The following is a 25,862-nucleotide window of genomic DNA, read 5'->3' as shown; positions in this document are numbered from 1 at the left end:
TGCTAGCATGGACACAGTGATTGCAGTGAAAGCACAGAGGACTGTGTTAGCGAGGATGAGCAGCTGATGAGGTGTGCTAATTCATTTCTAGACCTATCTAGTTTGAGCATCCACAATGACTGGGCTTCAGTCCTTGACCTACAGAATTTTAAGCATCAGTTCACTCATACTAGAGATGTTGAAGCATCAGTTCACTCATACTAGAGATTTTGTATATAGACAAAATACAGATTATGGATAACTACTATGCCGCAGGAAAGAAAATCCTTTACGGTCAAGATTATTTATTTTACTGATAATTTGTTTCACAACAGAAATTTAAAATTCCTTCCAAACTCAGAACTGTAAATTAAGTTTAAACTTAATAGACATGATTGTTGCTAAATATATCAATAAATTAAATGGGAGTGAGTAGCAAAGTTTAAGTGTAGTTATAGTCAGACTCAAACAGTTTCTCCTAAGAGTTCTTACTGCTATCAGAAATAAAAAGCCTATCATTTCATGTACTCAGTCTACTCCTCTCTGTTTCATTCAGTTAACCACTCTTAACTTGTCTTATTTGATGGAAAAAGCCTGAAAGAGAAACCTTAAAAAAAAATAAATTGTCATGAGATTAAGTAGAAATTCCAGTGCATTAAGAAATATCACAAAACGGCTGAGGTTGGAAAGGATCTCTGAAGATCATGCACGTCCAACATCCCACTTCAAAAAAGGGTCACCCAGAGCAGATTGTCCAGGACAGTGTCCAGACGGCTTCTGAGCATATGCAAGAATGGAGACTCCACTGGCTGCTCCAGTGTTCAACCATCCTCACAGTTTAAAAAAAAAAAAATAAAAGCCTCAGCAAAGGAGAGCAAGCTACCTGCCAAGAAAGAAGTGCGTATAATACGGTGGTATTTCCCAGGTCTCCTTGGCAAACATTCCTTGCCCAAGAGCTCCCTACTTAGTCAAACTAAAAATCAGTATCTAAAGGAGACAAAACTTCCACCTGAAAAAAACTTAATATTTTAAATAGAGATGACCACATTTATGTAGGAAAAAAAAAAGAGTATTGGCTTTGCTAACCAGCACTAGCAAAAAAACGCAGGATATCCTACCAGATCTCAGACATGCCGAAAGTGTTAATTCAGTTCTAAACATGTCTCTGCATGAAGCCAAGAAAATTCAAATATCTTGAAGAACATGTGGGAAAGAATACCGTATCTGTAACTGAACTATCACTACAGTCACTGTCTTCATCTCTGTCACCAGCTCTGACACTTTTAGACATAAGCACACAACCCTAGAACCTTTGCTTTGTATTTTCAAAGTTAGCCTTTAAAGCTAATTCATTCTCTGCTTTGAATAATTTTTAAAACACCACAATTAAACATCAGGTGTATTTGTTAGCAACTGCTATCCGATGGAGCATTTCCCAGCAGGCATTTTATTTCTGAGAAATCCATCAAAGCCCCGGAAGGAAGTTACAAAAGTACATCACTATTGTAAACAAATGTTTTAGGCGACAGCAGAAAATCAAACCACTCACCCCTTGTTAATAACCAATGGGTTAAAATAATGCCATACATTTCTTATTTCAAGTATCAGTATATATACAATTAAATAGGTCATTTAATGTTATGCACTTCAGTTAAATTGTGATTACAGTGTACTAACTTATCCTTACTATGACACCCTTAAATCAGTGACAATGAAAAGTGCTAAGAACACATCACACAAGTCAACCAGGGAGTCTACCTGACATTCAGAGAACAAACTAAAAAACCTGACAGTACTTTAAAAAAGTTCGAGTTCCCTAGTGACAGACTGTCATGATTGCTCAAGAGCAAATCAAAATAATTATCAGAAAACATTATCCTGGGATTAAACAAGAAAATTTGTAATAAAATATATTTCTCTTATATTTGTATAGACGAACGTTTGTATATATGTTTGTGTATGTGCGTGCGTGCTTGCATATATGTATATATGAATGTATAAAATTTGATCCTTGGGTTTAACCCCACAAAAAGAGAAAAGGAAGGAAAATAGACTTCAATATTGCTGAGGTCAAAAGAGCTGCACTGAATTTATGATCCCAGTATGGTATTTCAGGTCAAGAGCTTGTGACTTTGTATTTCATTTGTAGAACAGAGAACATAACAGAGAATAAAACTGCATCCACATTGGCTCGCTCAGAAGTTGAAACAACAAGCAGATCTGTTTGTAACCTGTATCCTACAGTCTCTCCAGTGCATTTATTAGACAGAACTTTCGGCAGCAGAATGACCTGGGTTTATGAAAGGCACACCTGGTTATTAGAACTAGGGACAGCAATTAGCCATGCTTCTTTCTGTGGAAATTGTACCTCCAGTCTGTTTAGCAATATACATGATCGTTGCAGTTTCAAGATTTCATGTTACATCTTTAATTGTGGGCATTTAGCAGACTGCCTCTTATTATTAAGATACTGCTGACTTTTATTGTCAATGTGGCCACAGGACAAGGCTAATAATTACTAGCACCAGAAGCAGCTTGTGGTTTTATATTACATTGAGGTAAATTACACTGGAATTAGAGTGGATTACTTTTATCAAATGGGGAATAAGCTGTTAATTAACTCCCCGCTGTAGCAATCTTTTTCTGAGCTTGCAACTGTTATTAGCTCTAGATTAAACTGTTGAATTAATTTCCCACTTACTTACTATTTCAAGAGTTTTTAATTTACCTGGCAGCAGTTTTAATGGGAAATTGTATTAGTGAGCATAAATTGTTTTTGGGAAGGGTAAACAGTTTGTGATAATGTTTATTAAGTCGTTTTGTTTGAGCAAAAATATAATTGCAGTTTTAATTAGTGCATGGTTGTTGGAGTATTAGGTTTGAGATTACATTATGGCATTCTGAGAAAACAATCGCCCAGGTAATCCCAGCATTTATAACTGATAGCAAATAGAAAAGATGTGTCAACACTGCTCTGATGGGTGTGTGTATACATGTGCACACATGCCCATGCTCGGATGGGCACGCACACGAGCATGTTTAGAAGAGTAACAGGACAGCAGGCTTAGGAAAGAACATCTCATCTCCCTTTGCAGTTAGGGGAAGGTGTATGAAGCACCGCACTGTGCACATGCAGGCATGTGTGTATGAACGCATGAGAAAGATGCCAGTAAAGTAGCAGAATTTTGTGGACGCTAAGTGGATAGATCTCTGACTCTTCATATTTAAAATGTGGCTTGCTTTAAATACACTGTATTTTCTAGCCCTGCTACTGTTGTGTCAACAGCAAGCCTACGAGATGGCACTAAGTCATTAGAAGAAAATTTTTAAAAGTGTAACAAGAAGGCAAAACAATTAATCCACTATAATAAACTGCTATAGATAATTTATTTTGTCACTTGTTGGTTGAGTATATAGTAGCTCATATACTGTAGTTTGCCATTTTCTGATGTTTGTAAAATCTTGGATGAGCTTCTGTTCTGGTTTTCAGCTGGGATAGAGTCACTTTTCACAAGAAGCTGGGAGGGGACACAGCCAGGACGCTGACTCAAACCAGCCCAAGGGGTATTCTGTACCGTATGACATCACGCTCAGGGTATAAAGGGGGGAACAGGCCGGGGAGACAGGCTGAGCATCAGGTTCCAGGCAGTGAGAAAACTGCATTGTGTATCACCCACTTTGTATATTCTTATACAAGTACTGTTATTGTTATTTTCCTTTTCCTTTGCTGTCCCAGTAAACTGTCCTTATCCCAGCCCACGAGTTTTATCTTTTTCTTCCGATTCTCGTCCGCATCCCACCGGGGGCGGGGGAGGAGCGAGCAAGTGAGCCCGTGGTATTTAGTTACCGACAGGGGCTAAACCACAACAGCTTGTTTAAAGATAATTGTCATAAACTTTTGGGTAGCAATATATACAAACTATTTTCATTCTATAGTCTACTGACTAAGATGAAGAAAATTCCAGTAGTTTGGTGTGTCAGATGTGCTACTCCTGCAGTAACTCCATAACTCGTTTCAAAAACATGTTCAATTGTTAAACTAACCTGACTAAACAGGGTTAAGAAAGGGTGTCCTGAGCAGCTCAGCCTGGAGATATGAGGGGACAATTGCAGGGGAGCAGCAATGAGGACTGCATGAAGATAGAACCATTAACTTCTAATGACCACAACTAGAAGACAGGCTGCAACCAAGGCCAAAGGCTCAAAGTCTGGGAACCTCTCGCAGTTCTTCCCAGTATGTAATGGAACCTGCTGTTGCTTCTTATAAAAAAGAGCAGTATGTAGGCAGTGAAATACAGACCGTTAACACGTAACTTCCAGCAAATACTGCAAGAGTTGACTTAGGATCTCAATTTCCTTTTTTAAACTCTTACAAAACATACCTATCTTCTTATAATATTTAGAAAATATGTAAAAACAATACCAGGACCTCCCAGTTTTAGGCAATATAGATTCAGATATTCAAATTCAAAAGGACATTCTTCAACTTCACCTTATGACTGGGTCATCAAGACATGATCCCACGAGATTCTTACATGCCCTCAAAGTGGCCCAAAGGCAAATGGGGTGGAAATGTGATAGTAACTAACAGGAATTGGCATCATGTTTCATCATTTCCTGCAAACACAGGCCACTGCAGCAAAAATTACTTTACTTTGTGCCACGACCTCAACCATTACTCATTTTCAGAAGCCTAATGGAGGTGGATTGAAATGCCAAGAGGACAATCACAAAAAAAGTTCCTTGCCCTCACAAGAACAGCAAACTCCATGTCACAGGGTTTGTCTCATTTTACCTTGACATCCGAGATGGACAGCATCGATAGATGTAAACATTCAGTAAACTACTTAAACTGTTTTGAAAGACACACCACCATTTCAAAATGTAACTGCACACAAAAGCTGTTTAAAGCATCACACAGTGATGCAAATGGAGTTCACGAGCATCAATTATTCAGTAACTTTAAATATACAGAATACAATAAACATCAACAGGAAATAAAAAGTTTAATCATTCTAATTTCCCACTGTCATTAATAGTAAAAGGGTTTTTGCTATAAACAGTTGTTCTATTTATATTAATAAACTCACATGAAAATACATTGTTTATATATGAGTATCCTGGATTTACTAAATGCTATCTTCTGCATTTGTTGCTACAGTCATTTATACTTTTAAATTGACATTAGATTTTCAGAAAATCATAAAACTTCTGGAAGTTATAGGGTAAAAGAACATGATTAATAGTTTATCACAACATTTTTCAACCATTAGAAACAATGACTGAAAGGTAACATCCTTCATTTGTATGTCCTCTAATTAACATATTTGGGTTGTTTTGTGATTTGTATTATACTAAACGGATTGTAGCTGGTTTTGACTTCAGAACAAAGGAGGCACTTTTAGAGTTTGCCATCCATTAACAATCAAGTTACACCAGGAGAAGTAAATAATATTTAAGCCATAGTATTGGCTCAGAAATTGCAGGTAACATTGCTGCCACCTCAGAGACTAGGAAAAAACCCCAAACTAAACAGCATTCTTGCTGTTCCAAGAAGCATTTAGTACCTTTCAGAGATGCAGAAAAGTTGCTTATATTCTGCATTCTGCCTTCCTCTGTGGCTTCCAGTGACTATTTGTCACAGCTCGGTTCCACCTCATCCCGTGCTGTAAAGCCCACTGTGTATAACAAGAACTCATTACTGCAGTGTAAGAGATACCACAAAACCCTAACAAGTGAGGAGAATCTACTTCTTTCTGCAAGTGGGATGTTCACCTCCCTCTACACCCAGTATTACAGCACAGGCCTCCCCTGCAATGCAGACACCAGCACCGCTGCACGTTGTTAATACACCCCAAAGAATGAACTACCATTTTACCAAAAAAAAATCCCCAAACTAACCAAAACAGAAAACCCCATCAAGCCATGAGCGATTCCATTTGTGATCCACTTTAACCTACAGATTCTTTTTTCTCATTCAGTTTCTTGGTCAGACAGATCTCACCCCATAATTGTTTACCTAAAGCTAGGAGTACCAGCAGCTGCTATGTGTACAGCAGCAGCTCTCTGCCCTCCTGCTCCAGTCTTGCATCTACTTTCCCTGGTTGCCAATCCCCTGTATTACCAATGTAATACAAAGTCCCTCCTTGTGAGGGGCTTGTAGGAACTAGATAAACCAATTCAGCTTAAAAGTGATCTGGAAAAAAAAATAATAAAGTTATCTGGGTGAAGCCTGTAGTCCGTCTCTCCAGGTAGGCTTCCATGCTGAACTGGTGCAACTCGCTGGCTGTAAGGCTGAAAAAAGCAGTTGCTGATAGTGGTTCTTTACTGGATGGAGAACTATGATCTAGTGATAGATATGGGTGTTGACAACTATACTACAGCAGTAAACACAGCTGTAAATCATATAGTGCTAATTAACATTTGTTCTTGGGGTTTGTTTCCCTCCATCAGCACTTTTTTCCTGTACTGTGTTCGAGGTGTGGTCAATGTTAGAAACCATTAAATGTTCTTGAAAAAGTCTACAATATCCTTTAATTCAAACAGAAACATAAAAATGTTCAACTGAAGTTTATTCAATTAATTTTAGTTCTCAATTTATAAAGATTTTACTATTCATGTAAAGGAAAATGAGAATTAAGATGCAATGTGCTGACATTCAGTGTAGTTTTACAGCCTTTTTAATACAGAAGTAATTTTAAAAATAATAGGCTTAAAATAGTAAAAACCCCAAAACTAATAGTTTTGCTAAATTACCTTTTTATTGCATGGTTTCAATTAGCATTCCCTCATCCTCCCACCCAACATGCAGATTGTTCTCTTTTTTCTCTGAAGGAAATTATGAGATGATGGAAGTACAGAAAATACTTCAACCAAATGTTGGAATCTCAATTGAAAACACAAGTATACAGCATTCCCAGAATGAGTACTTGCAGCAAATTCTATAAAAGTTAACAATTCTTGAAGATGTATATAACTTACGAAGCATGTTTGTTGCATATGGTAAGAGATTATTCTACTAAACTCATCAGTTATTACATTTAATATGCACTATGCTAAAAATGACAAACAACAAAATGCTTTCAACCTAAATATGTTTTTTCATTTCTTTGAAGTCATTAGAAAGCTGCTGTGGTTTTAGTTAAGGTACTATTCTGTAGCATGGGGAAAACGTTATACCACAGGTGCAGAGAAGATTTAATCCACATGTTGCAAGGTTACATATGGATATAAACAACGGATCAATCCTCAGTTCCCTTCAGTTTTGACTCTCACAGGTCAGAAGAAAAATGGCCTAATTCTGAAATTGTATGGTTCCCTGTATTGTCAACACCTTTTATTTCATCTGCGGAAGGTTTCGTGAGACAGATCCTAACTGATCATAACTTCATCATCATTTATAAAACTAAAGATCACAAAATAGGTAGAAACACCCATAATGAGAAAAAGAAAAGAGGTCACTCCTGCAGACATTATAGGTGAGCACAGTACCATAAAAACCACTCAGCCTTGTCTATACTGCTCTAACAACAGTGTGTAGACCAACCGCAACTGGGCTTAAGTTAGGCAGCTGAGGTATTCAAATTTGCAAGTAAAGAGTATCACAGACATGATACTCAAACCCCATTAAAGAATGCTGTAAATACTTGCAATCAAATTTCAAGATGTTCTAATAAGACCAAATTTAAAACATGCTTGGGTACAGAAAGTATTTATTCTCTTCCCTGATTTAATGAGCATAGCTTTTGATGCTCAAGGTTCTGTAGTGAAAGTTCGCATTTGGAAATTCCAAATGCCTTCTCAATATCTTTTTAAACTATTCTCCTCTTAAGGCATAAATATTCTACTGTAATGAAATCAGTACTATTCCCCAAAAGTTTATATTATAAGCACACTGATATATAAAACTATAGAGCTTAAGAATTCCACAAAAAATTCTGTTCGTCACTTCCTGTTCCATTTTCTCTCTTAAACAGAAAAGGACAGTTCAGCTAAAGAGCACTCAGAAAAAGCTAATCCATGACCACAATATATGCAGAACTCTTGAATCCATTTCCAAAACCAACTTACAATCCATGTAGCTATTAAACATCTGTTTTGTTCTGTTTTTTTAAGAAAAAAGGGCAGCCTAATTAGAACAAGTACTTAAAGCTTTCTTTGGAGAATTTCATTTATCTATCAGCAATATGTATCAGTTAAGCTATCTTCATCTCTTATTCTCTATGATGCCGTTCCTTAAAAAGGATATTTGTCAAGTATAAAACTGTCAGGCTACCGTAGATCTATGTTAAGACTGCTCTCTACTTGATACCATTGACCTGAATCTGCTTGTGTTCTATACCTAGAACACAAGCAGGTTCAATCACATTGTCCAGAATACTAAACCAAAACCATGAGATGAAAAAGACTTTTTTTTTTTTTAATGAACTACATAGAACGGAAATCTATTGAGAGATTTACCAGAATCTACAGAGCTCAGTTTAATATTATACTTTTTAGGTACGTACAAACCACATACTAATCAATGGCAATCAATGTATATCTTCCTATTAAGTTAGATAGCAATTTCATAGTTGTGTTTCTTATATCTAAAAGCAGCAAATTTTAGACAGCTGTATGAAATAACAGGCAAAACCAGTTTAGAACCACAGCCAAAACCAGTCATTTATTTACATGAGAGATAAATAGTAGTAAACACCTTGGGTTTGAAGAGTCTTGAGCTTTGCAAACTTTATCTGGGTTTCATCAGGAAAAAACGAAGTTTTTAAATCTGGAAAAAACCAGATTTTTAAAAAAAGCACATACATGCTACTAAAACTGAATTTCATCCTGTAACAATGCAAACTTCTATATATTGCTAAGTAGGGAAAAAAGTTACCATCACCAACAAAAATCTTAAAAAGGTTAACAAGCAACAAAGGTTCAAATGTTTTTCAGTATGTTCATCCATGCAAGTACATGAAGTACTGTGTGTGCATAACATGGTCTCCACATGTGTTCCACTGTTACAGCTGTCTCCAGGTGAACATTATGCACACATTCTCCAAGGAGAGACCTCAAACATGCAGTGCCATAAGCCTGTTCACCTCCTCTGAACAACAGCTGAGGATCACTATAACTAAGTAAGACTCCCTGTGACAGGTAATCACAACGCGGAGCCAATACACCGCAAACTTAGCTCAGTACTAGCCCTGTTGTGTCTGAGTCAGGTACGCTGTAAAATTTCAATGATGCCTTTAAATTCTAATGGTTTCAAGCTGCTGTAAACTTCTGCAGCAATCAAAAATAATCTGTCATGGGACTAAGGGGTATGAACATCATGTCATAGCCACTCTGCTGTTAGATTTATTGGAGGGTAAAGCATGTCATTTATGCATCAACTCACAGGAGAAAAAAGCAATCCCTATGAAGTTAATCTAATAATAGACTGGAAAGCAATGATTACTGTTTCATGTGCAGTAGCTATTTGTAGCAGTGGTTGGCCTAATTCAGCAGGCCTTGCCTGTCAGAGCTCTGGGATTAGCAACTGTTTAGATGAAAATCTATCGGGAAACATCAAGAAATGGTTTAATGAGGAACAAAAGTCTTCATTGTTACATTTAATATTTGCTGAAACTTTTCCATTTGCACCACTACATTTTTAAAAAGCTTACTGGCAGTGACATCCCAAATAGAATACAAATGTTGAGAGACTGTAACTTTAATTAATCTACAATAGCTCTCTACAATTCCACCGTAAAAGTCTGCTCTCTCTTATGCAGGCAGAATGCCCTGACATTAAGTGCAAGATTTTTTTAAAGACATGACTAATAATCATAGCCTCACTGTACTATATACATTTTCCATGAACTAAATATTTCACATATATTGTCTAATCAACCTCCTCACTCCCCACATGGTATAATCCAACTGTTGGCATCATTTTAGAGGAGTGGAAGCAAGAAGAAAAAGAAATCTGATACACAGAACCCAAACACACAGCAAAATGGCACAGTGGGGACTGGATGCCAGAAGATGCTGAATGAGTCCCCAGACCATTCTTGCGCCCGGAGCCATGCACCTCCCTCTAGCAGGTGCCTTAAACATTTCTCAGTTCTTAAAACAATTTATACAAAAAAAGATCTCAAATACCTTAACTGGGTTCATGTTCTGATGTTAAAGAACTCTGGGGAAGAGGTTGCCTGTCATCTTTCCCTCATCCATTAAGCAAAATTAAAACTAACCCAGGGAAGATATTTCAATTCTCTTTTGCTTATAGATATTGTTCACCATAGATGAGATGAATGCCTCAAATTGAGAAAACAAGGCATTCCTATCAAAAGGAAAAATCAGAAGTTAATCAGATTAATACATACACTACATAGCTAAATCTCTCCAACAAAATTCTCAGCAAAGAATAAAAATGAAATAAAGAAAATAAGACACTGCTGTGTACCTTCACATGAATGTGAGACAGCTACAAGAGAACATTTAGAAATGAAACGAAAAATATTTGATGAATGATAAGAGAAAGGGGTAAAAACCACCAGAAAGTAGCAAAGGAGATCAAAGGCCATCCTTTGATCATAGCACATCTTTTATGGTAACACCACAAACTACCCCCATTTCTGCCTACTCACAAGTCAAAACCACTCCCCAGCTAGCCATTAGATAGCAAGGTTTGTTGTTGTCAGTACAGAACTTTGTCCAGAGAACAAATTCCAAAGCAGAATGGGGACAGCCAAAGATGAGTGGCCAACACCAGCTTTGCAATACAGAGGGCATGGCACGCAACCAAGCGTAGCCATAGGAGGAGACGTACGAGCAGGGTCTTGGGGTTGCTGTCATCAATGGCAGAGCAAAGAACCCTGACTGCAATCCAGCCACTCTAACACCCTCCTCCTATTTAGGGTCAAACATGAGGCCAGCATAACCTGCTGTCTGCCCATTATTCATCAAATTCCTGATCTTGATCCCTGGCAGCCATCCTTTGGATCCTGAGAGGTTTGTTGAACTTTCAGGGATAAGATTTATCTCTGTCATCCAAACCTTTCCTAATCCTCCTCTTTTTGCAGGTGGTATAGACACTGCAGGCATGTACACAGGAAACCTACCAGAAGCAATCCTATGATTTATTGCTTCTGATTTCTATCTCTTTTGTATCACTCCTTCTCTTTATTGCCTGGAAATAAACACTAACTTGAAAAGAAGAGGAAAGAAAAATGGTCACAAACCAGTTTCTAGGATGGCTCTGCTTTTCAAACCAGAGGCACGTTGCAGAGGATTTTGGTGTGGGCCATGATACTGAAATGGCTCAGCTAATTGAGGGCAACCTCAAGGTCAACACAAATTGTAGTGCAGACATAAAAGTCAAGGGCAAAAAAATAAAGAGGAAAGGCAGAGCAATATGATGCAATGAAAAATGGAGATCAAGAGAGACACATCAGAAAAGGAAGGACATGTCCATATCAACAGGCAAAACCCCTATTCTCAGGATATTTTCCTATGCACAATCTACAATGACAACTTTTCATCAATGAACACAAATTCTCAACAGGACTAGGACTCCTCCTTAGCTAATATATAGGACTGATAAGCTACTATGAAGAAATATTATCTGTAATTAAAAATTTTAAATGAAGCAGTTCCAAAACAGGAAGGCCAAAACAATTTACGGTACATTTCCTTGATGTTTAATAGGTTTAAAAAAGAGATTCTGGTGACAAGTTTTCAGCAATCTCACCCAGCTGCAAACACAAAATAGCATTCTGAAGCCTTATACAGACTAATCTAATACATTTCAGGGGAAAAAAAACTCAGATCAATATATCCATATGTCATACAAGACTACGCACAACAATTTTGTACTGGGAAATACCAAAACCACTATCTAAATGGCAAAGCCCTCCGAATTGCCATTGAAAGATGGCATGGCTTTCTGGGTCAGCTGAATTTGAATAATAGGGTGTTCTTAGCCCAAGTAACCTATTGACTTCCATATATAACAAAATAGAGAGACTCTTTCAAGTGCCTCCTAGATTTAGCAGCTGTTGCTCTGACATTGTCAGCAATGCATCCATCTTAATCACAGTATGATCCTTTCAACTTTTCTTTTTGAGGCTCTGCTTACTTCCTTCCACCCTTCAAGTCCCCTCATCTGCCCAAGATGTATGTCAGCTCAAAGCACTATGTGAACGTGAGTTAAAACAACATATCTGGTTTCTCCTGAATCATGCCTCTTTGTTTTAGCACATGATACGTACACATCTACACGTTTTTGTACCTCTACATATAGGAAACTGTATTTAGATGCCTATGGGAGGTGCCTTCTGCCTACTGTTGTTTTTCTGTTCCAACGCACTCTGCTGTACCAACTCCCCCTGCCCATCACCACAGGCATTTTACTTTTTATTCTCATTATTCTTTTCTCTTTTGCTTTGCTTGAAATAAAAGACTCCGTATGTTTTGCTCTTCTTTTATTGGAAAATGTTCATGTTGTATACCAGAGGGCACAGTCAAATGAGGGACTGCCATTTGGACAGAATTACATACCCAACTATTGCCTAGGGTATACCACCTGTATGACTGTTTTAAGCAGATCTCAGCTTTGTTTCTGCCAGAATTAAAGGTGATATTTTAATGCTGAAAACAGTATTCAATGCTTTCCAAGGGAATTGGTTCTGTCAAACTCTCTCAAATTACCTGGTACTTAATGGCCTACAACTGATTGCAGATATGTTTCTAGTTCTTAAAAATATGACCCATCTGAATTATACCTGCTTTTAAAAGAAAGCTCAACCATATGCACTTTTAGTTAATTTTAAATCATATTCAAACTCTTCTCCTCATTCAAGTTCTCATCTGAAAAACTGAAATATTACTTTAACTGCATAGGTCATAACAGAGTCGCGAGTGCCTTGGAAGGAGAGCAATCCTCATATTTCACGACTAAAGCATGAGAAGGCTGCACATCTGAAACAGCTTTAGTATACTGGGTAATTCACATTCGCTAAGTGGATTAGCTGAAATAAGCATAATAAATGAAAGAGAATAAAATAAAAAACAATTTCACACTAAGTGAAGGCTTGACTTATAGGAAGTGGCAGCTCTGATGGCCCAAGGCATAGAATTAGTTTTGCCACTCGATAATTTGACTGATTCACTCGAGTGGCCAGAAGAGGACATTTTCTGCCTGATTTCAGTGTAATCAAGTCACCTGCTCTGCGATTGCCAGGGCCAAGTCAACTGCTCTATGCTGTACCCCGCCTGCGTGCCCTGAGCAGCAAGAGGAGCATTTTCTGCATATGTGTGCAGAACTACTAGGCTGTTAATGACAGTGAGATTTAGCTACATCTGTACATTGGTGTATTTTCATTTGAAACCATATATGCAATACGAAAATAATCTGTTCCATTAACTCCTTTATTTACATAAAGTTTGGGGCTACTGATGGATGTTCTCTCAGTTCTGTTACATATACCAGCAAAGAGCTTATGCACTACTTTTACTTAGACAAAAGAGGTGCCATGCAAATACAGGAAAAAAGTAATATTCCAAGAGACTGGAAATATAAAACACATTTTCTGTCTGACCTAGAAATGACTATGAAATTATTTATAAACAATTAGAGCAAGATTTTGTGTTAAATTTACATAACATGCTTGAAATATAATTTTCCTCCTCATATATATATCATATAAAAAGACTATAATATACATGCAGAGATTTGGAAATGCATATAAACAACTTGCACGACACAATGTCAGTTTTATTCCTGCTTTGCTGAACTGAGGTCAGACAGATAAATGCAATATATGTGCTCATCTTTAAGCATATGACCAGTATCACTGGTTATTATTTATAGCTAACCTTTCAAAGTAATGATGTATACTGCATGTCAAAAGAACAAAATATTATATTACTATTGAAAATAATGTTTTCTTCCCTATATGCAAATATTAGACTGAGACTGCCCCAGTCAGGAGAGATAATCCACTTCGAAATATCAGTACTATTAAAGCACATCCAATCAATATGCAAATGTGAAAAACAGTAATTAAGCACTCTATTTTTTACAATTGTGCAATGGTAAAAACAAAAATATAATGTGTATCAAAATGCTTTAACATTTTATAACCAATTTCCTACTTGACATATGTTACTGCATGATTCATCCACATTTTTCAGAATCAAAGTCCATGATCTGGCAAACTAAATCTGTTAATAAAATGAAAAGGTGACCTTGCTTAATTTAATAAGTCTGTGTAGAAATACTCTTTCAACATGTTAAAGAATTACAAAAAGGTTATCATAGCCTGCTTTCATGGGAGAGTACTCTACCTTTTCCAGCTCATTTCTCAGGCTTTTACTGTAATTCATTAGATTACATAAAAACAATGTAGATCATTATATTTTAATAAAGGCTCTCCTTTCCTAATAAAATGTCTGTCATTTACATTCAGGCGTGTATTATATAAAATGCTTCTCTTTCTGAAGTAAAGCTTTTCATATTCAAGTCACCGGAGGTTGGTAGCTCTAGGAATTATTTTCCTCTGCAAAGAATTTTCAGGATGAATTCCGTTTCTAGACTGAATCCTCCAGAACTCTGGTCCTACATTTATCTTTAAAATAGCTACATCACAGTAGCAGCAACGCCAGTTGCTATCAGCATGTGTCTCTGCAAACTGAAGAGGTCTCTCTCTTCAGCAAAAGGATGGTGTATAATACTATACTCATTAAGTCAGCTTGTATTTCTTTACACCAATTAATGTTGACTGTGATAAAATAGTTTATGCAATACAAATACATTTCCAGTGAAATCTTAATATCGTCCCAGTCACTTAATGAGAATGATCAGACAATGAAACCTATTTTAGTTATGCTAGCTTCAAAATAAAAATGCGCACCTCTTCAAAATGCTCAGTAAGAGATGTTTTCTTTTCATCATGAATCCTAATTTGTTGCCAGCACTTGGCATCATGTTTTATTACTTGGGAAGGGCTGAAAGAAGAGCACATTATTCTTGCACAGGAGGAAACACCAACTGCAGCCACTGTACTTCCTACGTAGCAAAGGTCTGCTCCTTGGGAGATCAGCTACACAAGCAGCTTCTCCAGAAAGGACAGTGAGGCATCCTTCATTGCTAAACTTGCTTCTCTCAATTTTCTGCACATGAATAAAAATACGCAAAAAGCCCAGAGCAGTTTTTCACTACTTTACATAGACAGACTCAAATTGTCCCCTCCTGATCACACACTGCAATCTTTGCCTAGTTTGAACATATTTTCCCTCTTGCTTTCAGCATACCAAGCTCTTCCCTCCGTAAAACCAATGCAAAGGCTAATCTGGAAATCAGCAGCACCACATGAAAATTTTCTACTATTTGTTATCACTGCCTCAACTCCAGGAGAAATATTTCCAGAAGGGAGAATTAGAACCAGTTTTGCAAATCATCATCCTCAGACACGCAGGATTTCTGTCTATCACCTTGGACTCCAAGTGCAAGCCACTCTCATCAATCTGAGCTGCTCAGTGTGGCCAAAAAAGAACAAATAACGGTCATCTTTCAGGTGACTTCCAATCAGCACCCATTTTTCCCACCTTTTTTTCAAAAAACATGTTGCTTCATTTCACAAACCCTAGTCCACACAAGACAGTATAAGAATGAAGACGACATGGGCAATCAAAAGGGAGTATTGATTTGACACAGCCACTTAATGAATTCACAATTTTCCAAAAGAATCCTTATAGAATATGTTCTCCAAAACACTATAGTAAGTAGCAAACTACTTATGTTTAAGCAAACAAGTAAGCAAATCCAAATCAATGGGATTATTTGTTTGCCTAATCATAAAAACATACTTGAGTATTTCACTTGTTTAGGACTCCTGAGGTCTGTATGACAAGGAGCAAAGAACAACAGCTGTTAAATTACATTAAAAGTACTTAATATCTGACTACAATTGTAACTATGGAAATATGTGGACTTAAGTGTAGCACATGCTTACTTTTTAGTTGAGATTTATTCCCTACTTTTTCTGAACAATTTGCAGCAGTGTCGTTATACGAAGAATTTTGCCAAAATACGGCCTTATAAAGCTTTCCTTTAGGAAACCACGCTACTCAAATCTAATACAGATCCAAATGCTGCATTTAAAAAGAATATTATTTATTTAAATGTAGTAAATTTTAGCATTGCAAACAGATGATGGCTCAACATTTTCTGCAACCAGAGATGATGTATCCAGTTAGTTACAATTGTACCTATTTAAACAGTTATAGACAGTTACCTCTCAAAGTCACAGGAATAAAAATTTAAGTGTGCACAGGTATCTTGAGCTTAACAGGTCTTCTGAAATACTGCTGGATAAACCTAAAGCAGAGTAGGGGTATCAATGAGGAACTCTGTTCCTTGTCTCTGATGTGGTGTGCCGTAATATTCCAATTTCTACTGTTAGCATAAAATATGTTATTTTAAAATGGAGAATCACGAATAGGCCTTATGTCACCCAAGGTAACAATCCAGAATCTGAAGATGCTCGATTTGCCTACTAGAGGTTTATCATCCTACACAGTGCATTTGATGAGCCTTGCAACCAGCTAAATCAGTAAGCCATTCTCCATTAGACTGAATGCAAAAATTCTTCAATGACAATAAAACTTCAGTGAATCCAAAAAACCAGCTTCATATATTAAAATGCAAGACTGTACAATATACAGTCTATCTTACACAAACACTCTTAAGGCATTTAAATACGCTTGCTGTGATACTAGTTAAAGATACTGAACAGAAAACATTTCAGAATGTAACTATTTGTTCAACTTAATCATGCTATTGTAAAGGAAAATAAAACCTAACTAAAACTATTCAATTACAATAGTTATGTTGTTATTGCCAAAACAGTCCTCCAGAAAAGACAGTCCTCAAGATAAATCTTTCATACCTCCTGATACTATTTTTGACTTTAAGACATTTCTTAATTATGAGTTTAAAAAGCCAAAACAGTTTCAAAGTCAGTTAAAGATATGACAGAGAGAAGCAGAGAAGTATTATGATCATTACAGAACTCAATGCCTTCAGACACCAGGCTAATAGAAAAGCTGGTAGGAAAGAATGCCACACATTATAAAATCAGATGAAAGCTTACTGATTTTCTTAACTCTGTGATACTTCGGCCAACTTTTTCAAATGGTTCCCTTCCATCTGCAAATCAAGATAAATTCAGTGCAGACCTTCCTTGAGTGTCAAGAGAATACAATCTTAATTCTCCCACTGTGTGACCACTTTCGTTGAACTTTTGTCATCTCAAAAGATGTAGGAACTCAGCAGGATCAAATTTAAAAAAAAAATAAATTGTGCAAGTACTTAAAAATGGAAGTATATTACTGAGTTTCACACTTCTTGGACAATAATTAGTAGCTGAGGCTATGTGTAAATTAAATTTACAACAAGGTTAACCATTCAGTCAATTCTCAACAGCTTTAACCATTCATTTGTCAAAAATGTAATGTCCCACCCATATAAAGCAGACACTAAAAATGGATCCCTAAAGAAAGATAATATTAAAAGAGAAAAGGAAAGAGAGGAACCCAGTGACTCATAGTCACCAAGTAGACTTTTTAGATTACCAAAACTCTAGAGAATGGTTGTATTTTAAAGAGTAATGATATGATCCTGCATTCCTCATTCACTCGAATTCATGCTCCCTTCAGCATAGAAATTTGCTGGCATGAGATGGGGTGGTACTCAATCATGTAGCATACATGGTCTTTAATTTTAAAATCCAGTTAAATAGATGTTCTAACATCATTTTTTATCTAAGAACATTTCGTGATAAAATAAAAGAGTGAGCATGTAACTTATTTGTCAGCTTTACTGTGTAGCGGATAACTTTCCTATGTTACTCACACGAGCTTTCATTTCCCAAAGCTATATGCATTCATTATGACAGTAAAAATGAAGAGTTGCTAAAGAGATGTATGCATTTTTATTATTGTTTGAAAAAATAGATCTTTCTACAGTCCTTTGAGCTTCTGAGTGTGTGATTTGTATAAAATATTTCTCATTTTGGGGACACACCAGATGGAGTGCAGGGCACTGTGGGATATGCCATTTATCACAATGACAGTGCGTAGGTAGCACTGATCCTCTCACCACAGGGGGAAGCTAGAGCTGCAAATGTGGAGCAGCATTAAAAGCCCGACGAGTGGAGTTTGGCAACACTTGTACTACTCATTAACTTAATCATATTAATTTATTAGCCATATATATCAAAGTAATTCACTACTGAATTGTCACCAAGAACAATTTATAAACTGTTAACGTTCCCCATAGGCAGAGGAGTGTTGTGGCATCCTTAATCAGTATGTTTGCCTTTGATTAAAAATAATAATTTCTACCAAGCCAGGTAATGCCAACAATGACAAAGTCATGCATATGTTTCTCATTATAAATGGAACTTTAAAATGACATCTATGACAACTGGAAAAAAAAAAAAAGATAATCATAAACAGTGAAATGAGCCACAGAAATAGGATGTAAACATACAAAAATGTTCAGTTAAGCGTGCTGAGAAAGGAAAGGGTTCCCTTAACGCTACAATCGTCTGCTCCCTGCTCTCAGAGGCTCCAGGACTCCTGCCAGCAGCTGCCAGCCACAGCAGCCCTACATCAAACACCCGAAGAGGTGAAATCGGTCAATAGATGTTCTGTAAAGTGACCCTGAGCGAATGCTTATTCTTCAAATAACAGCTCCTTCTTGGAAGCAGGCTTTACAACGCAGAGAAGACAACCTTCAGAGCCTTGTTTTGGCAATCCCAGTCTCTGAGGCAATGCCACATGCGGAGCAGATTCGTTGCCTCCAGCCCCCTGTGCCCCTCCATAAGGGACTGTCCTTTCTGCTCCTGTGGCTCCGCTCTTCTGACCCTGAGCACATCTTACAGCTCCTCAGCCAGGAAAGGCTGGTGGGCATGGGAACAGCACCAGTCTCGGAGGGAAATAAGGAGATGATCCTTGAGGTCGATGGCACCAGGGAGCTCCCACGGGCAGCTCTGCGCATCAGCGGAGCCGTGCTGGCTGACTGCATGCCCACCTTGATAAACAGCAACTGGATACCAAAGCCCTTGAAAGCCTCTAGTCTCATTCATTTCTATAACAAGGATATACCAAACTGAAGTGCCTAAAGACTGCAGCAAATACTGTTTTAATCTTTCTACAGAAAAGAGAGGGTAAGTGGCTGCTGCTATCACTGCTGAATTGAAGTAACATGAAGTTATCATACTCCTGTGAGCTACTCTATTTGAGTCCCACAATGATGTGATGTGGTATAGCTATTAAAATATTAATTTCACTAAAATATTTATGACATGAAACTATTCAGTTCACAACAGCTTCTCTTAACTATTAATAAGACAAAACTATAATGAAAAAGTATTCATATCTGTTCAAATAGACCAATATTTTAATTATGACATTCTTAAAAACTCTAGACAAACAGCTAATGAGGCAGCATTTATTTAACTGTCTGTTCATGAAATAAAAAAGGATCACATCAAGAGAGTGAAACCAATCTAGCTGATAATGAAAACAGCAGTTTATCTTACACGTTTGGAAATGCAGGTGGTTTGCTTCTGTCACCTGGGCAGAGCACTGTAAGAAAACAGCAGAGACTTGATGATAGGTGCTGGCAGCAGGTTTAATCAGGAGGTATTAACACCAGGGAGGGCCTCGGATGTCCCACCCACTCGTGGCAGCACCAGCCAGTCTCTTGCACACAGTACATACCATAAAGTTTTTCATAGTAGGTATAAACAATCACCCAGGGGTGAGCCTCTGTCTAACCTCTGAAATCCTGAATCTCCCTGCCTCCCATCCAAAGGCCACCAAAGTCAAGTATCCGTTTGAAAATTCCTTCTTTTCCTTTTCTAACATGCAACTGCCCATCCACCAGGCTTCCTCCCATCTCCCGCACTGAGCACTTGGCAGCCCTCAGCCCTAAATCCTCACTGCAATCTATCCACTGACCTATACTGCACATACCCTGCCAACATACACAGTATTAGACCTACCAGGCTGCCCACAGCTCCGGACAGCAAATCTCAGAAATATAAAATGGCAACAGAAATGTTTTCACAGGCTTGCGTCCATCTTCTGGCACCCAGCCTCACCAGACCTTGCAGCACCCCATCAGCTTCAGCTGTGGGATTCCCAGCCCACATGCACTCAGAGAGATTACCATTCTACCACTTGGAGAAACAAAAAACACCCCCAGAAAGCACATTTGTGTCCTGTACCACAATCTAACAAAGTTCTAGTGGCAGGATTATTTTCATCATGAGCCACCCTCTCCAGTACCTTGAAAACGAGATGGAGTAGTACCCCAAAAGGTTTTATTGAAATAATAGTAATCATTCTACAAATTGAATATAGAGAAAAAATTGCAATGAAGACTTCCTATAGCAGTTTTCTAATGTTTTTTGGGGACGACCTAAATGAAAGGTAGGACGACTGAAGTTGGCACAGTTAACTATCAAAAGATCTGACTACTCTTTCAGCTTCATTCCATATCAACAGTTTTCTGAACTACTGGCTTAAACCATATAATGGATTTCAGCTTCTCTCCACACAGCAAACTACTGCTTCAGACCTAAGAACTTCCTTGAAAATCTATTCCATAAATAAGTCCCAACTGTCTTGTTAAGATACACTGATGACAAAGACTTGTACGTTAATAGGAGATAAAGCCTTTTTTTGTTAATGTCACTTCATCACACTGCATTGTTTGAAGAACTGAGCCTTTGATGACCATCCCTCTGGCATACAGGATTCCTCCTTTGCCCTCCCAGCAGGCAAGGGCACCATGCTGATTTCCATATTTCCTACATGAATACAAGAAGAAAAACACTTTCTCCTAAGTTAATGTAAAATAGACAGTATTAAAATATCAGCTCATGAAGGATGCAGTTTGGGCACAGTTATTGTGCTGTTTATACAAGGCCTTCCTGGTGGCATGCATCCCAGACACACCACCTCATCTTTCTCAATCACAGCAGTTTTAACCACCCTGCTGTTCTAGTCTCATCATAACTCAAATGTTCCCATTCCCCAAAGGTGGAAGGTACTTACAAATATTTAAAAAGGTCGAGGCTTCACTTATAGCTCCTTCACAAATTGCTTACGTATAAGAGTAGCTGTAGTCCACTTTGCCAAGAGGTAAAAAAATTACACTCTGCACTGGGAAATGCAGTATGCCTAATTTAACTACCTGTTTATTATGTGAAAATGACCATGTAAACTGAGCTGACACAAACCAAATGGGTGATGAAAATAACAGCACATTTCAAGGAGTGGAAACACAGATGGCTCACTCAAGTCTGCAGGAAGTTACTAATCATCACTCTGTAATACCCTCTACAGACAGATCTGTGAGGTCTGTAGCCAGAACAGCAACTTCTTGAGACCAATCTATCTAACCAACAGCAAGCCTGGACGCAAACTCCTTTACTTTAACTTGACAGAAGACTAAAGAGAAGGCAAAACTGAAAAACGCAATGGATGAATCATGCTGCATTCGGTGATGCGGAGTCTGTTACTAAAATGAGCTTATTTGAAGAAGAAACAACTCAGATGCTAAGTTAGACACATTAGAAAATGAGGTAGCCGCCTAAGTGTGATTTATTTATTTTTTTAGAATAATGCAGGCAGATTAACATAACTGTCTGCATATCTGTGCTGTATGAAGAATGAACAAGATCAGACACAGGGATTATCAAGGACAAGAAGACATCCAAAAGAAATGCTTCGGGCAGTTACACTGCAGTTGGAGGAAGTAGGTAACCAAAGACGTCACCAAGCTGTAAAGAGTTACTCTTGCCTCCATATCAGCATCCACTCTACTGGAAGGGATATGTTCAGCCCTACCGTGCTGTAATGTCTCCTCAGTCTCTGCCCCAGCCCTGGTCATGCTCCCCTCCCACAGCCATCTGAAACACTGCGTGGGAGCAGAGAGTGCTCCAAGCAGAAAGCCTCTGCCAAGGCGGCAGATCACTGACCTCAAGCCAGCCAGGGGCAGGAGACAAATTCGGTTTTACATACAAAGTCTGTAAAAGTCTGTCAGAACCATAGTAAATTACATGCAAGTGAGATCATAAATAACCAAATTAAAACTTAGCCAGTAGACAACAGGTTAATATCCTTGCAACTTTTAGACCAGTCTTTTATCTACCACTCAGAAGTCTGGAAGAAAAACCTCTATTCTGTGAGAAGTGTTAAAATGCATTTTATTCTTAGTTCAGCCAAAAGGAAAGAATCCAATTGCAAAAGTGTTGAAGGTAACCAGAGCAAAGCAGTCAGTAATTAAGTGTAAATAGGTATAAATAAAGCTAATGGCAGCTTCATATCCCGAGTGCTCCATCACATTTACAACATCTCAAATCCCTATTGAGTTTACAAGTGACTCTTCTGGCACCTTTCCTTACTCAGCAATTCCCCCAACTTCTACGCTGTTCTTTCTTTATGAACAAGATAAAATAACTCAAGAACTTCAGAAGCTCTAATTCCTGAGTGACAGGACTACAGAGGCCATCAGCAGGCTGGTAGCAAGGCTGCTTCATCTGCAGGGACCCGTCTCGTCCAGGGCCCTCAACGACATTGCGATGCTATGGAAATGTGTATTTTCTCCCGCCTACAAGCTGCTCCCAAAACTCCCTTTCAGCTGCTTGAGGCACATTGTCTGTGACTTTGGGCGCCTGGTCATGCAGAGGTTTTCATAGGCGGCTCCCAAGGTCAGAAAGGCGGCCACCCTGGGCCTTGGCTGAAAGACAGCCCCCTGGGGCCAATCTTCTCATGCAACCGTCTGTGTGTTAAATAAAGCGGGATGTATCCCAGTCATCACTTCAGACTCAAAAAACTTACAACAGCCTAGAAATTTAACTTAAAATTTTTTTACTAAAACTCTGTGATACTCCAAATATCTGTGACACGGAATGTGTCTGATACTGTATTACTGTGCATAGTCAGCACACTGCATCCTAATATATTTCCCAGTTTAAAGCAATATGGTAGTCTGCATAATTTGATGTCCAATTTGCAAACACATACAGGGTAGAAGAATAATATGGAATATTCTGGATTTGTGACAAGACATCAATGCATACTGTCCTGTCTATTTGTAATAACATAAACAACACCAAAACCATTAAATTCCTGAGCTGAGAACATGACAGAGCTACTAAAAAAACCCCTCATTTATAAACTGCTCATAAGAATAAAAACACAGTTCTTGATCCCTGTCACATATACGAACAGTACAAAGTTGCACTCAGTCAACTTGGTGCCTGGATCTAGCAAAATGCTTTCATACTTTATTAACTACTTCAGTTAAGGTTACTGTGACTATTGCGTAAGAATGTTCATTCCCACTTTCACAGTGGTAAAGGTTATTGGTTCACTGTGAAGTCCTCGTGACACTTGAGTTGTAGGAGAAATTAAAGATCTTAGCTTTGTTACTCCCCTGAACGCTGAGACCCGCTGAGGCACTCAGTTGCAGAGCAATAGGATCTGCAAGCAGAGCAATCTGCAAGATCAAGACAAGACAGACGTCACTATAGTCCTATCAATTTTTTTTTTTTAATTCTGCTTTTCCTGTAAGATGTTGTACGACTTCATATTCTGCTAAACGCTTCACTAAGTTTGGTTATTATGGAGATACAATATATTTAGACTGGATTTTGACAGTAATCCTAAAACTGCTAAGCCTGTTGAATATTTAAACAATTACTTTTATAAATATAGCCTGTTAATATCTCTCTCTTACCAATATAAACTTACTGTTAGCACACATCAATTAATAAAAAATTAAAACACTCATCAGGATAGCACAAGTTTTAATTTAAACTCTATTAATAAATTAATGAAGTGAAATAAAATACTATGCATTAAATTATGTTTGGGGCTTGTTTATAATTTCACATATTTTCATGCTCCTTTTTTCATATTATGATATTAAAATTATTATTAAAGATTATTAAAGTACAATCCACTGTGGCAATGCAGACTTATCTGCTTTTCAATTGTTTCTTCTATAATTCGTACAAGCATTTCTCTATCTTCCCAGCATACATTAATGATGTTACAATACAATACGCATTAGCCACGCTGTTCATATCCCATGAGAACTAAAATACACATGCATCTGAAAGGAAGAAATGCATGCTACAGGGCTCTCTGAGACAATAGTTCATTTTCTCAGGTTTTTTGTATTTACTAAAATAACACATTTAATGGAATTTCCTGTAAGGAAATTACAATTAATAAAGAACTAAATTACAAATCCATTAGATTTCAGTCACTGCAGCAACAAAACAGAGTTCTCATGAACACTCAAAAAATCCAATAACGTAACCTCTGGTAAAGCTTGAAAAAGCCCTGAAGGACAAGGCAGTTAGATCAATATTAGTTTATTTTAACTGCTGTGCAGTATGAAGAGATGAGGCTGATCATCTGATGGATTTTATTACCTGTCGGAGAGATAAGTCCTGGTGATAACAGGCCTGGAACTCCATGGGGCAGAAGACGTGCATTTTCTTGTATCGCAACTCCTAGGGAACGCTTGGGGGGTCTTCCTGGTCGTGAGCTGATGAAATAAGAGGATAAATGAAAATACATTTTCTTTTTGAAATATTTGCTTACTACGCATGATATTGATTTGTATAAAATACATGAACCATCAATGATACATAAAAATATATTAGAAATTCTTGCCTAGGAAAAAGAAAAATAAGTTTATTAAACATACAAGAACTGTACAGGTTTCAAATGAACTAACAATAAACTGCCAAACAGCAACTACGGTTAACACAATCATGAGCTCAAAGTCACATAAATGGCTAGAAAGCTAAGATTATTATTTTTTTTAATCTGCACCACATGACCAAAAAGAAAGCAATCTGTTTTTCTAGCTCTATAGTACCACCATTTTGCTAATATCTTTTTCTTAATATTACTGTCTGTAAAATGGAGCTCAAGAAATTCACATGCATGTGCAACTCACGCGTAAAGTCTTGGAAATGCAACTAGATGCTTTACAGAAGGCAACCCACCTTCTCAAAAATCTCACCATCCCTCGACCAACTTACAAATTATGATTGCAGTTTTTAATCCAAAAGGTCTGCTTACAGACTTATTACATTTAACTATTGTTTTCAACTACAATATTTATGCCTTATATCAACATGAAATCATCCTATGCAGCTGCCATTATAACGGAGAGATTTACAGACCAAAAAACCATTTGAATCAACTCTTCCCCAAGCCAGCTAATAAAAATGCAACATCCTCATCTTTGGAAAAGTATTGCTGCTTCTTTCTGGTCAAAACAAATTCTACTTTGTTGAATAATAGAGCTTTTGACAAAATATAGTGAAACATTGTATAAAATAACTAAGCTGCAACAATGAATGAGGTTTGAATAGAAAGCATTTCGAAAATGACTTCTAGTTCATGAAGAAATTTAAGTTAAACCCCACTCTATCAACTTACAGTGGCAAAGCCCTCCATCAATGTAAGACAAACTCTGCGTTTAAATGAAGACAACTTCCAGCAACACTACACAGAGGTACCATTAACCTGCTCATTTTTCACAGTGTGCTAGTGTTATTTTGTTTTACTGTACATCAAAGTAGCACAAAATCATTTTTTTGGTTTATTATTTTATCTCTATAAAACTACTCCCCCCTCTTTTAGCTTCAGGTTTGTCTATTTTGTATTTCATTTTATTCAGTACTTTTTTCCGTTTTTCTTTTTTATGCTTTAGGTTGTTTATCACACTATGATGGCTATGTAGTGAAGCCTACTACAAGAGCCTAGATTGAGTGGGCTATAATAAAGTAAACCTAAAATAAGAGTAT

The 25,862-nt window shown here is 37.5% G+C and overlaps 1 protein-coding gene across 4 annotated transcripts in view; it reads right to left on the bottom strand.

The window, feature by feature from the left end:
- DACH2 (dachshund family transcription factor 2) overlaps positions 1 to 25,862 on the bottom strand; it is a 302,386-nt gene that overhangs the window by 123,628 nt on the left and 152,896 nt on the right. For all 4 annotated transcript variants that reach the window (XM_075763080.1, XM_075763081.1, XM_075763078.1 and 1 more), the window contains exon 2: positions 24,474 to 24,589. In XM_075763080.1, coding sequence (XP_075619195.1) covers positions 24,474 to 24,589 — 116 coding nt within the window. The remainder of the gene's footprint in view (positions 1 to 24,473; positions 24,590 to 25,862) is intronic.

The sequence above is a fragment of the Balearica regulorum genome, chromosome 11 (assembly GCF_011004875.1).
Source record: "Balearica regulorum gibbericeps isolate bBalReg1 chromosome 11, bBalReg1.pri, whole genome shotgun sequence".
In the NCBI taxonomy this organism is placed as follows: Eukaryota; Metazoa; Chordata; class Aves; order Gruiformes; family Gruidae; genus Balearica; species Balearica regulorum.
Note: the sequence above shows the minus strand (reverse complement) of the source record. Positions and strands in the feature narration are given on the sequence as shown.